The 13670-nt window shown below is 62.1% G+C and overlaps 1 protein-coding gene across 1 annotated transcript in view; it reads left to right on the top strand.

Moving 5' to 3' along the window:
• The window catches only part of PDE4DIP (phosphodiesterase 4D interacting protein), a 66244-nt gene that overhangs the window by 3196 nt on the left and 49378 nt on the right, over window positions 1–13670 (top strand). Inside the window, exons 2-5 of the mRNA XM_075003197.1 lie at window positions 3254–3330; window positions 9761–9884; window positions 9989–10152; window positions 10713–10803. Coding sequence (XP_074859298.1) covers window positions 3254–3330; window positions 9761–9884; window positions 9989–10152; window positions 10713–10803 — 456 coding nt within the window. The remainder of the gene's footprint in view (window positions 1–3253; window positions 3331–9760; window positions 9885–9988; window positions 10153–10712; window positions 10804–13670) is intronic.

Genomic DNA, 13670 nt, shown 5'->3' with positions numbered 1-13670 from the left:
CCCACGCGTGGCCCTGGTTCACCCCACCACCCTGCTCACCACCCGCGCACGGCTCTGGCTCTGGCTGAACCCCCCACGCGTGGCCCTGGTTCACCCCACCACCCTGCTCACCACCCGTGCACGGCTCTGGCTCCAGCTCAACCCCCCACGTGTGGCCCTGGTTCACCCCACCGCCCGGCTCACCACCCGCGCACGGCTCTGGCTCCAGCTCAACCCCCCACGCGTGGCCCTGGTTCACCCCACCACCCGGCTCACCACCCGCGCACGGCTCTGGCTCTGGCTCAACCCCCCACGCGTGGTCCGTGAGCAGTGATTTGCAAGCGCACACGCACACACACTCCCCTGCCCACGTGCACATACACGTACGCACGGCACAGTGGGGCAGCTTGACCCAGTGCTGACAGCTCTCCCTGCCTCCAGTGTGTGAGCAGCGGAGGGAAGGTGAGAGGGGCCGGGCCCTGCCAGCCAATGGGGTGGGAGCCTCCTGCTGTTCCCAGGTAGCTGGCGTTATAAATAGAGCTGTAGCGGAAGGGCTGGTGTGTTACCCCAGCCTGCGGCAGGGCAGCTGGTAGGGCTCGGCGTGAGCTGGGGTTCGCATGCCAGTGCATTGCCCTGCCCGGACGACGGGTCCAAGTTCTCCCTTGCACAGCAGACCCCGTATGCTGGGTGTGCAGAGCCAGCTTGTGCCCTGGGCACGAGGAGAAGCACGCCGTGCCCTTGTGCAGGGGGACCCTGCACCCCAAGCTGTCCCCCATGCGATGAAATGGCCTGACCTTTACTGTGCTGTAGCGAATGTGGGGCACTTCATGCTGCCTGGGCCGCCTCCGGCTGCAGGGCTCCCGCCCTGTGCCAAAGGGGCTGGCGTAAGCTCAGCGCTCCTGGAACCGGCAGGAGCCTTTTAATGGCACTCGCGGGTCAGTGGGGATTTGCCAAAGCCCAGTGGAAGGTACCAGGTCTGAGAGAACCCCTGGGAAAGGGAGTCTGTGGGTGGGGGGAAGAGGCGCCCGGGGTCAAGGTGCTCAGCTGGCTCCCGCGGGGCAGACTGCCATGCAGATCCCAGCTCTGAGCTGAAGCAGGGACATGGAGCTAGCGAGCAAGAGGGTCGGAGTGGTGCCCGGCCACCTGCCCTGGCCCCCAGTGAGTCGTGCCCGGCAGGATCCCAGTGCAGAGGGGTGCAGCAGCTTGGTGGGGGCCGGGTCTCAGGGGACCTGGATGCACAAGGCCTTGGTAGGGTGCCGGGGCGGCGGGACTCCACAGGCAGAGCCAGGTGAAGTTGGCTGAGGCTCAGCGTGGGGCCTGGCAGGAGGCCTGTGGAGGTGGTGGGCCAGTGGAGGGGCTGAGGGCACGGCTGGCAGGGCCTCAGTGAGGGGGTGGGGGCTCACGGGGGTACAGAGAGGTGGTCTGACGTGTCCTTTTTCTGAATTGCAAGAAGTGAGGTTGTGCTGCGTCCTGGCTTCCCACGTCTGGCTGGCCTGTGTGTGTGCGGGGCGTGACCAAACTGTGGCTCAGCCAGAGCTGGGGAGACAGGCAGGAGGGAGCAAACTGTCGTGCTGGGGTGCGGAGCTGCGGGTGGGGGTCGATGCTCCTGCTCAGGCGCACGCAGCCCTTCGTTGGCCCCCGGTGCTGAGTGTGTGCAAGGGAGCCAGCCACTTCCCCTCCCCAGAGCCCGGGGACAGGCTGGGAAGAGCCACCCCCTCGTCCCCTCCTGCCAGCGGCCGCCCTTTCTGCATTCCTCTCTGCTGGCGCCGCAGCTCGGCTTAGCTGGCTCCTGAGTCACCGGCAGAGGCTTCGGGCAGCTCCCCGGGGCTAGAGGCAGCAGTGCCATGTGGGGCCAGCGTAGGGCCCCCAGGCCGGCCCTGTGTCCAAGCCAGGGGCTGGGGCCTTGCTCGGGCTGGGGGCAGGACCCACTGGGTGTCGCTCCCCCATCACCCCTAGGTGTCTGTGCCTGGCCGCACTTCTGCATTGCCACGGGAGCTTGTGCCCGAGAGCCGTAGCCGGAGGGGCTGGGGGTGATCGCCCCAGCCTGGGTGTCCCCTGTCTCCCCTCCAGAGCCCCGCTGGGGAGTGCTTGGCTGGGCAGTGGGCAGGAAGCAGCTCGAGCACAGAGCCTCTTGTTCCCCTCCCCTCTCCCACCTCCCCAGAGAGCTTTTCTCTTCCTGCCTGTCTCACAGCCGGCCCCAGAGCCATGGGGCTGATCAGCGCCGCGGCAGCTAAATTTAGGCACTTGCATCAGAGACCTGCTGCACGGGGGGCGGCTGGGCCCTGCTCTTAAGCCAGCCACATAGTTAGGTGCCTAAATTTGGGCATAGCGCTGCCGCTGCTGGCAGGAGTGCTGCTCCTGCTGGGGGGCAGTGGGGAGCCCCCACAGCCGCCTGCCCTGGAGCCCTGGGTGCCTTCAGGTGGTGCTGCTCTGTGGGCATGCGGGTCTCACCCTGGCTCACAGCAGCGCTTCCGGGCCCCCCAAATCCACCCTCCCCATCCACAGCCGGCAGCGGGTGCGTCTGTGGGTGGTGCACACTGCTCCGGCCTCAGTGCGCAGCACAACGTGTGTTCCGCCCCGGAGGGACAAGCCGGAGGCAGCCCCGGTGGCTGTGAGCGAAGGGGCCAACCGGAGCACAAAGCAATGCTCTGTAGGAGCAGCCCACCTTCCCGCGGTCTGCCCCCTTCCCTGGCCGCCTGGGGCCTCTCTGCTGGGGTATGTCCAACCCATGCGGACGTGGGCCGGCCACCCTAGCGCAGGAACAACTCTCTCGTGTATGGGCCTCTCTTGGCGCTGGCTCGGCTGCCCTGCTGTGAGCAGCGCCCGGAGGGTGGGCACGCAGGCAGGGACACGCTGGCTCTCGAGGGCCGTGCGTTGTCCCGGAGCCGGCCCCGGTTGGCGGTGGCAGTGTGGAGCCTGGGATAAGTACTCGCTGAGGGGCGTTGGGCTTGGCGCGCCCGCTGGGGCATGAGGGAAGTCAGCATTGCGGGCTCGCTGGTTGGCTGGGTTCAGACGTACCCCAGGGCAGCCAGGGAGAAGGCGGTAGCTTTACTACAGGCTGTGCCCAGCAGCCAGGGCACACGGTGAGAAGCTTCTCTCCAGGCTGCTGGGAACAGGGGCACATGGAGCTGCGAGCCAGCGGCCTGCCCAGGGCGGCGCAGCGTCTCTGAGAGGAGCTGCCTATGGGGGCACCGTGCGGCTGGCTCGGCGGATGCGCGGGCAGGGACTGGGGCACCAGGGCGGGAGGCTAAAGACCTGTCTGTCCTCCCCCCAGAACATCGAGCTAAAGGTGGAAGTGGAGAGTCTGAAGCGGGAGCTCCAGGAGAAGCAGCAGGCCCTGGAGCAGGCTTGGTAAGCGACGCTGTCTGCAGGCAGCCGGCACATCCCCGCAGCCCTGCACGTGTCCCCGTCAGGGCGTGATGCTCAGGGACGGAGAGGGGAGCTAACTCCACCCTTCTCCAGCCAGCCCAGCCCTGTTCTCAGGGCGTCCCTGTGCAAGGGAGTGGGCTGCAGGGCACGGTCTCCGTGTTGGGGGGCGGGCTGGGCCGTGCTGGGGCCTGGCTGCTCTTGGTGCCACTGTGCAGAACACAGAACCGTGCCCTTGTGCAGCCCAAGCGCTCGCTCCCTGTGTGAAGCAGCAGCCTGCCCGAGCGGGGCTCCCGCCTGCAGGACAGAGCCTCCCGCTCCCCACAGCTGCCCGTGGGCTGCCTGCTCAGCGAACTCTCAGCCCTGTGACCCTCGGCCCCCAGCCCCCGGCTGCTGGGGAGCAGGGCACAGGAGGAGAGGAACTGGAGCCTGCTGCGGGCAGGACACAGCTCCTGGCGCCCTGCTGAGCTGTCAGAGGCCAGTGGCGTGCCCACAAGTGGCCAACCCACGCTGCTGCCCAGGCCGCCACCCTGCTGTTCCTAGGCCTTAGCGGGAGCAGAGCCCACGCGGGTATGTCTGGATCCCAGCTGCCAGCGCTGCGAAGAGACCCCTGCGTGGCGCCCAGCCCAGCCCAGCCGTGTCCCGCAGTGGCGGATGCCGAGGGCCGAAGCTGGTGTGCTGTACTGGCCTGGCCCTGCAAAGCCTGATGGGCTGGACTGGGCTGTCTCCAGCACTGGCTTCTCGGGGGCCATAGCAAAGTGCCCCCTGAGGCTCTGGCCTCAGCCTGGTCTCCTCCCTGGAGTCTCTCTCCACCAGGCTCTGCTCATTTCCCCAGCTGACATTAGCTGTCCTGCTGCAGCCAGATCCCCTCTTTGATTGCCAGCTCAGGTGTCTAGCGACTGCATTACCCGTCCCAGCAGACTCCTCTGGTGCCCTCTGGGCCTGCCCTGCCCCTGCAGCAGGAAGCAGGTGTCAAATGGCTCAGAAACATCCCTGGGGCACCTCCCTAGGCCTCCCCGCAGCCATCTCTTAACCCCTTGTTCACCACGCAGGGCTGGATCTCAGTGTGTGACCTGAACCAGAGGCTGCCAGCCAAAGTCCACAGCTACTGGCCCAGGCTGGTAGCCAAGGGCAGCTGCCTGGTGGGAAGCCCAGGGCACGAGCTGGGAGGAGTGGGGCCTTTTCTGCAGTGGCTAGGCACAAAGGGGAGCGTGCGGAGCCATTACTCAATGGGGGAGGCAGCCTCGTGGCAGAGGATGTGGAAAACGCTGGGTACTTCATGCTTTCCTTGCCTCGGTCCTTGCAGACAAGTCAGCTCCCAGGCTGCTGCACAGGGCAGCCCCTGCGGGGAGGGAACAGGGTAAGGACTCTTCAGAAAAGCAGAGATCCCTGGGTGCTGAGGCTGATGTGACTGCAGAGCCATTGGCCGTTGTCTCTGAGAAGTCGTGGTGAGCGTGGGAGGTCTCGGACAATTGGAAGGAGGCAAATGTGGTGCCCATCTTTAAACAAAGGGGAGAAGGAGAATCTGGGGCTGGTTTGGTTCAACAGCTTCCTTTATGATGTGGTGAGGGGGTGGATTGCCCTGCAGTGAGTTCACGGATGACACTCAGCTGTGGGGAGAGAAGGAATAGGGCCCAGGGAGACAAACTGGAGGACTGGGCCAAAAGAAATCAAATGCGGTTCAGTGAGGATGAGTGCAGAGTCCTGCACTTGGGACATAAGGATCCCAAGCTCCGCTGCAGAAAAGGACCCAGGGATTGTGGTGAATGAGAAGCTGGATGTGAACTGACAGTGTCCCTCCGCAGCCAAGAAGGCTAACGGCGTATTGGGCTTCATTAGGCACCGCACCTGGAGTATCGCATCCAGTTCTGGGCCCCCCAGTGCAGAAAGGATGTGGACGCACTGGAGCAGGTGCAGCGGAGGGCAATGAAAATGATGAGGGGGCTGCACCTGTGAGGAGAGGCTGAGGGATTTGGGCTTATTTAGTTTGCAGAAGAGAAGAGTGAGGGGCGATTTGATAGCAGCCGTCAGCTTCCTGAAGGAGGCTCTAAAGAGGATGGAGAGAGGCTGTTCTCAGTGGTGACCGATGGCAGAACAAGGAGCAATGGTCTGAAGTTACAGAGCAGGAGGTCTAGGTTGGACATTAGGAAAAACTGTATCCCCAGAAGGGCGGTGAGGCACTGGGATGTGTTACCTACAGAGGTGGTGGGATCTCCATCCCTGGAAGTTTCTAGGTCCCAGCTTGACAAAGCCCTGGCTGGAAGGGGTGGTGGAGGCTGGTCCTGCTCTGACCTGGTGGTTAGACTTGATGACCTCCTGAGGTCCCTTCCAACTCTCATCTTCTCCGAGTCTGTGATTCACCAGCTCCTGCCGAGGGCTGAGAGCTGCTGTTTGAGAGCCCGGCTCCGTCCAGGGAAGGTCAGGGCGAGGTGCTGCCTGGAAGGGCTGGCCAGTGGAAGTGCCTTAGCCCCAGGGAGACCTGGCAGGAGCTTCTCAGGCCCTGCTTGTTCCCCAGCCAGAGGCTGGCTCTGGTTCTCTGAGCGGAAGCCCACATGCTTCTGTACAGCCAGGGAGATCTGCTGAGGAGCTCAGGCATCCACGGGCACTTACCGATGCCAGGAAAGCTGTGTGTGGGGAAGGAGGGCACCTCTAGCGAGGGCCCTGTTGATCTGGGACCTGTCGCAGGGGTCGTGTGCCGGAAGACAGCAGCTCTTAAGCCTCCGCTGGAGGTGCTCTGTGCAGAGAGCTCTTACTCACAGCTCTAGCTTTCCTCCCCAGCACAGGCCAGGCTCTTGGAGCAATGCAGACGAAGGGCCATCGGGCTCCCAGCACTATCGCCCAGGCTTAGACCCTGCTCATGGTGCAAACTGTTCAGTCAACAGAGGTTGGATTTTTAGTGCACCCTGCTAATCGCCCTGCCTGCCGAGCGGGGCTTTGGCCTTGGAAGAGCGTGTCCCCCAGGGCTCCCCTTGCTTGCCGGGGAGGACGAGGAGAACGGGTGGAGCAAAGCAGTGTCGCCAGTGCCAGGCACTGAAAAATCATGTAACCCTCCCCTCCCCACCCCTGGTGCTGCCGTGGTGGCACAGAAAACTGCCGTTCTCATGAGACGTATTGGATCGGTTTCCTTCCCGTTCCACTCTCTGGGCCTCCAGGGTTGACTCAAGCCATGTTCTTGTGTTTTTCTCCACAAGCCAGCACACGTGAAACACACTTTGTCATCTGTGTGAAAGCTGAGGGTGTCGGGAAGCCACATGACTCCGGGATAGGGTTGCAGGTCGTCTGGTTTTCAACTGGGCTGTTAAACCTCCTGGTGTCGGTGTAACAGGGCTGGCAGGCTCCCACCCCAGCTCCGCGCAGGTCCTGGAGATGGGCGGCCTCTCCAGCCCCTAAGCACAGGGGATCTCTGCACGCTGCCCCTGCCCTAAGCACCGGCTCTGCAGCTTCCATTGGCTGGGAACTGGGAAGGCAGTCCCTGTGGGGGCAGAGCCTCCCGGCCTCTCCTGTGCTTAGGAGCCAGATATGCTGGTTGCCTCTGGGAGCCACCTGAGGTTAACGCCATCTGGCCAGAGCTTGCATGCTGCACCCCAACCCCCTGCCCCAGCCCAGAGCCCCCTTCCACACCCAGAGTCCCTGCCAGAGCCTGCACCCAACCTCCTGCCTGAGCCTGGTGACAGTGGGGGCGGGGGAGTGAGCCTCAAAGAAGGGCTGGGGCAGGGGCAGTGAAGGGGGCGGCGCTAGGGTGTTGTTTTGTGCTGTTAAAAAGTCTGCAACCCTCCTGCAGGAGCTGGGACTTAACGACACATCTCCGTCCTGCCTGCACCGGCTCCCTCCACAGCCCCCCGAGGTCTCTGTGCTGGCAAGCGGCTGAACAGGACCTGCGCATCTCAGTGGAGGCAGGGAGCCTGCCGGCTTCGGGGCTGATCTCAGTGAACACTCTAGGCGCAGCATGAGCCAGCGCAGCTGTTTGTGAGCTAAAAATAACAGGGCCCACCTGTTTCCCAAAGGGAGGGGTGATGCCCGTGCTGGCTGGGGCCATGTCACCCACTGCTCGGAGGGGAGGCGCGGTCTGTTTGCAAACAGGAGGGAACCCCCTGGCTTTCAGCATGTCCATCTCTCCCCCACCCCTGCCCCTTCACAGAGCTTTCGCATTAAAAACAACAGCCGGCGTCATAGGAGCCTGGAAAGCAGGAATAGAGCCGCTGGGTGAGGAGCTGCTGACGTGACAGCCGCCTTCCCCGTTTGAAATGTGCCCTCCCCGCTGTGGTCTGCCACGCTCTGGGCGCTGCATGCCCTGGGACTGTGGCTGGTGTCCCAGTCCCTGTGAGCAGGGTGGAGCAGCATTTCCTGGAAGCTGAGTGCTTGGGTGACCGCCCAGGAGAGATGCAGGTGCCACGCAGCGCCCACAGCCGGCAGCCTGTGTTACGACTGGCGGCACACACGCCTGAGTGTCCATGACCGAATGACTTCTGCACATGGATGGGAAAACGTAATGGGCACGTCGGGCTGGGGGCTCTGACGGTGATGGAGAGGGCGGCGGGCACCAGAAATGGTGAATTTAGAGCGAGGCAGATGGGGGAAATATTTTGTTGCCATGGAATGGCCATCTCCAAGTGGCGTCCAGAGTCACCCAGGCGGTCGCTGGGCCCTGTTGGGCTGGGTGCTGCTGTAACAGTACAAGCAGGTTCTGGGCACAGCTGAGGGATGCAATGCTGGGTAAACGGCTTAAAACCAGGCCACTTACAGCCCAACCTGGCGTCTCCTTCTCACAAAGGCAAATCCGACCAGCCTCAGCAGCACCTCTGCCAGCCCCACTGGCCAGCCAGGAGCTGCACAAGCAAACCCCTGGATTCTCCAGCCGCTCCTACTGCCCAGGCCATTAACTCTCCTTACTCAGGAGAGGGGCGATGAAAACCTATTTCACCAACTCCACAGGGATTCGTCCAGGCCCCAGAGAGTCCAGCCACAGTCCCAGGTCAATATATACTTAGATCTCACCCAAGCAGCACGCTGGGCCAGTCCCTTAGGGTCTGCAATGGAAAGGGTTATTAGCAGAGAAAGAAAGAGCAAGGTGAGAGAGACAGTGTTAAAGTGGTGCATTACACACATCGGTTACAGCTATCGATGCAGGACACGGCCATGTTCTATGCTGATTTCCTGAAAGTCTCCCCTCATACAGCCCATGAGGGGTGGGACCCCAGGTCACATAGGTTCAGTTCGTGAATTCTGGAGAACCAAGCCCGTCCCGTCAGGGCCGTCTTACAGCTTGCCGTGTGGAGGGAAAAATCCCCTTCCTCTGCCATAGGCACCGGAGTAGCACCTGAGCAGGTGGCCTGCTATGGCATTTTGCCGTTGGCCACTGTGTTAGCCAGCACGTCCCGGTCCATTTCCACAAAAGATGGATTCGACCTCTGGGCATCCGTCCCTTTGTTTAGCCCATGTCGCCCGACTGCCCCTGCTGTGAATCTCAGCACTAGAACATCTCTCATACAGGCACACAGCCAATATCTAAAGCCTTGCGCACACCCCCGGCGCAGATACACAAGTTGCGTGACCAGATTCAGCGCATCACCAGCATTCAGTAGACACCTCACCTGGCCCCAGGTTTGGTGCAACCCAGTACGGTACTCACAGAAATGGCTTTCCTGTTCAGTCATGTCACAGCAGCATGTACACGTGAAGATGCCGCTCCCTGGTTTGACACTGGCCTGCTAAACCCAGGCTTGTGTGTTCAGCCCTTGAGGGGCCGTTTAGGGATCTGTGGCGGGTATGGTGCTTGGCCCTGCAGTGCGTGCAGGGGTCTGGACTCGACGGCCTCCCGAGGTCCCTTCCAGCTCTGGGAGATGTGTATCTCCACACAGGAGCTGGGCAGAGGAAGGGACCAGGGCAGCCCTGGTTGGGTCCGTTGTTTCCTGTGTGATCACAGAAGGGACGGGCGGCCCCCTCCCCAGGGAGCTTGCCCTGGAGTGCCTGGTGAGCCTCCAGCTGCCACGCGCCGGGGGCCCTTCTGGCGTGGGAGCAGTGAGCACGGGTGCACGGCTGCTCCAGGGAGGAGGATGCGGTGGGCAGCCTGGGCGTATGCAGTACCTGGAGAGCCTCCGCGCGAGGGGAGCTGCACCACCCGGTGCAGAACCGGCTCCCTGAGCCGGGAAACTGTCCGCCTGGTTGGCAGGTGCCTTTGCAGGGGCCCCTTTGAGAGCTGCCTTCGTGGCCCCAGCTGTTTCTCTGGGTGTACTGGGACCAGCTGGCCACGCTCAGCCAGCCGCATTCTGCAGCTCTCCATTCTGGGGGAGCCAGGCCCGAACCCCAGGTCCTGACCCTGCCTGCACGGCGGATACCGAGGCAGCCGCGAGGAGACAGCCCCGGTGCGCGCTGGCGGCTGCCCCTTGCTCTGATGGGTAGGGGCCGTGTCTTGCAGGGCGGCTGCAGAGAGCCTGACCAGCCGCAATGAGGCAGAGCTGCGGCACCGTGACGAGGAGCGGCAGCAGGAGACGGAGCATGTGTCAGAGCTGCTGGAGAACAAGATTCATCTGCTGCAGGAGGTGAGCGGGGCAGGGCTGGGCGGCATGGCCCTGGGGAGAAGCGTCCAGAGGTGCTCCCCAGCCCCCTTTGCTCACGCTGGCCTCCTGACGCCTCCCCTCCCCAGGAGGCCAGGCTGGCGAAGAGTGAGGCCGAGAGGGCAGCAGCCCTAGCAGAGGCTGAGGCGGGGCGCTGCCGGGTGCTCACCCAGAAGCTGAAGGAGCTCGCTGCCAAGGGAGGAGCCCAGGCCCTGGGTGACGATCCCTGTGCTGCACAGGCCGCGAAGGACAGGTAGGTAGCCAGGGGCATGCCAATGCTGCTGGCCTCTTGCCCCAGGAGCAGAAAGGGGCCCTTGGCACAGAGAGTCTGGAGCGGAGCTTGCTGGCTACTGCCACTGCCTCGGTTTCCAGGGGGGGTTGGCCCCCAGCAGTGTCAGGGCTCAGGGAGCCCCCGGGAGGATTCTGCTGGGGAGCGGTGGTTGCAGAGTGGCTTGGATGGGATTAGCCACATAGGGGACTCCCTGGGTTCTGTGCAGCCAACACGGTGATCATGCACAGCCCAGCCTCTCGCAGCGCCTCCAGCATGGGCGTGAGAGGGGAAGGGGTGTGGCTGGCCGGTCGCTGTGCTGCGGACTGTTGCAGCAACAGCTGCTCTGAGCTGTAAGTTGGAAGTTAGAGCAGCCCCAGGGCTGCTCTAATGTATCCTGATGACTGACCCATGCTCTGGCTGGCCCCAGGATCAGTTCTGCAAAGGCGATGTGCTGCCATCTTAGGTCCTGTGCTGAGCACAGAGCCCTGTAGCGGAGATTCTCCTCTTCTCGTCAGGGTAACCAGCCATTTTCTCCTTGACAGACGGGTTGAAGAGCCAGCCCAGGAGCAGCTGGGCCTGGAGAAGCAGAACCTGTTGCAGAGGCAGGAGGGGCCCAGGGAAATGGAGGTGAAGGTAAGAGAGGAGCTGTGCAGAGCGTAGTCCGAGGCCTCCCAGCTTGCCCCTCGTACATCTGAAGGTGGGCCACTCCTAGGGTTCTCGTCCCTGTTTTGCTGGTGGGTGACTGGGGCAAGTCCTTTCCCTGCCCAGTCCCTCAGTTTCCCCATCTGTGAAATGGGGGTAAGGGCCTCCTGTGTAAAGAACATTGCAGTTGTGGGCTGATGAAGGCCAGGTGGCCCTGTGTTCTGTAGTATTGTTCTCACCCCATGGGAGCCCAATGGAGTTTGTGGCACTGGGGCCCTGGTCACATGTGGGGCCCCAATTTGCAAGTCACTCAGTAGGCTGGGTGTGGGGGCCTAGGTGGGTGTAGTAGCAGCAGCTGCAGCTCTGGTTTAGTAAGCTCTGCAGCCTTTTCTCCCAGTCTCTCCTTGCCCCCACTGAGGCTTTACCCGTTAGGAGACTGCTGTACAACCAGCTTGACCTTGGTGGGGGCATTGGGCCATGTGTCCTGCTGAGAAGTCAGTGGAGTGGCACCAGCAGGGAGCTGGCCCAGTGTGTCTGGTCAGGGCTGCCCTGGGCTTGCCTGGGGCAGGAGTCTGTGAGGATTTACTGTCTAGCACTCATCCGGAGAGAGGACAATGGGGCTTGGCCCTGCCTCCGGGATAGGGGCTTGGGCTGGCGTGGGGCACTGGCTGGGAAACCTCTGGAGCCAGTGCTAGCCCCTCCCAGATGAGCCGGATGAGCAGGAGGTCATGGGAAGGCAGCTGGAAGCCAACCCAACCAGCTGCCTTTGTTCAGCGCCTGTGATGGTGTAGCCGAGGGGTCTTTGGGGAGCACAGGGCAGAGAGTCGTTCTGCTGTGTCCCCACCGGTACCTGCCTCGTGCAGGTGAGCGGTTATGAAAGCCGGTCTCATCAACTAAAAAGTTCTTCCGGTCCCCAAGGACCACCACACACCTGCCTCAGTCTGTAACTCAGATCTTGCCCTAGAATCAGACTCTTGCCAATACGTCAGCATCCAAAATCTGCGCGTAGGGCGGGAGGGAGGAAAGCTTAAAAGTGCTAAAGGACTCAAGTACATACCGCCTGGGCTGGTTTTCCGGCACACTGCAGCGGAGCTGTGTTCCACCACTGTTTTCCCTGGGGCCACCATTTTCAAAGTGGCTGGGCCCCTCCAAGCTGCATGTGGCTCTTTAAGCGGCCACTTGCAACGCCTGCCGCTTCGCCTCTGGCTCCCTGCCTGCCGAAAAAAGGGCAGGGCTCAGTTTCACTGGGTTAGCGGCCAGCACCAGCTGTTACACCGGTTACGTTGGGTGCTGCTCTTTCAGCGCGGCAGGCCAGGGAGCTGCCCCCGCTGCGCTGTATGTGGGGGTGCTGGAGGGCTGGAGGAGGGAACATAGCAGCTGGGGGAGGGGCGGGGGGTCAAGCCTGGCTACGGGTAGGGTGGGAGATTAAGGCAGGTGGTGGGTTGGGGCCACAGGGTGGTGGGGGGTTAAAGTCTGGCAGCAGGCTGGGGCCATGGGAGGATGGGGGGCAATTAAAGCTAAGGTGGGTTGGGGGCAGGTGTGTTAAGCATGATGGAAGGTTGGGGCCGCAGTTGGGTTTAAGCCTTGTGGGGGGCAGAGTTTCGGGACCTCTTTTCCTAGAAAGAAAGCACTGCATACAAGGATTGCCAGGTTCTTGGCTCAGGGTTGTAGCAGTGATGGAATAAGCTGCTGGCTTAAGTCAAGCCTCTGGAGTGCATTTGCAGCTTGGATGGGTCGTTCAGTCTTTGGTTTAGAGCTTCAGGTAGTAGCAAAGATCTTCCAGAGGTAAGAAGCAGAATTAAAGACAAAAGGGAGTGGTTTTCAGGGCTGTCTCCTGCCACGTGCAGAGAATCCCTTGGGTGTTGCAGTGGAAAAGTAAAGCAACGAGATGGTGTTTGGAGTCACATGGGCAAGTCGCCAGTCTGTGTGTGACTCAGCTGTTTACAGGTGGAGGCCATTGCTCCTGTTCTAGTCTGAACGTTCAGAGGAAGTCTCATCAGCGGTGGACTGGCACCTCCCCTGGCCCATGGTCAGACCAGTACTTCCCTTCAGCTTGAGTAGTCTCTTCACAATGCGTTGTCCACACCTCCGGCTGGTGTCTCCCTAAAGCAAACATTTGCAATCCATGTACAGAGCCAATACACACAATGTCAAACACGCAAGTGCCACATGCCTACGAGCAGCATGATCGGAGGTATTACCCTGACGCCTCCCAGGGCACATTTTGTACCAGATTTGTTGCAAGTAGCTAGTGAGGTTTGCAGCAGTGGTGTGCATGGTCCTACCTTAGTCCAATAATGCCCCAGATGGGACCTTGGAGGGGAAGCTCCCTGCTTTCCTGAGTGCTGGGGAGGTGCCTGGGATAGACGGTAGAGGGAGACTCTCCGGAGAAAGGGACAGGGGCTGTGGCTGGAAGTGAGGGGTGCAGGGGAAGGAGAGAAACTGGTGCATCTCTTGCCAGGGCTGCCAATGGGGGGCAGGAGGACAAAGGGGGTGGCTGTCCCAGGGCCCGGCGATTTAAAAGGCCCTGGGGCTCCTGGCAGCCCTTACTGCAGCCGCAGCGGCAGCCAGGGCTCTGGGGCCTTTTAGTCTGCCAGAGCCCCTGGCCACGCGGACCAGTCAGTGCAGAAGGGCTGGCGGGGGGAGGCTAGCCCCCTGCTGGCCCCTTCTGCCTGTCCCCCTCTACCTACAGCAGGGTCTGGAGCTGGGCCCCCACCTTTCCCAGGAGTCTGGCCTTTCTGTCCCCAGCCCTGCCTCCTTTCGTCCAAGACTGAAGGGGATTCAGGGCAACCGAGGCAGTAATGAAGCCTACATGAGGCTACACTGTTTTGCAGACTGCAGAGTTAACGTCTGCCACT

The sequence above is a fragment of the Carettochelys insculpta genome, chromosome 9 (assembly GCF_033958435.1).
Source record: "Carettochelys insculpta isolate YL-2023 chromosome 9, ASM3395843v1, whole genome shotgun sequence".
Classification (NCBI taxonomy): Eukaryota; Metazoa; Chordata; order Testudines; family Carettochelyidae; genus Carettochelys; species Carettochelys insculpta.
The sequence above is the reverse complement of the archived record's forward strand: the minus strand, read 5'-3'. Positions and strand labels throughout refer to the sequence as shown.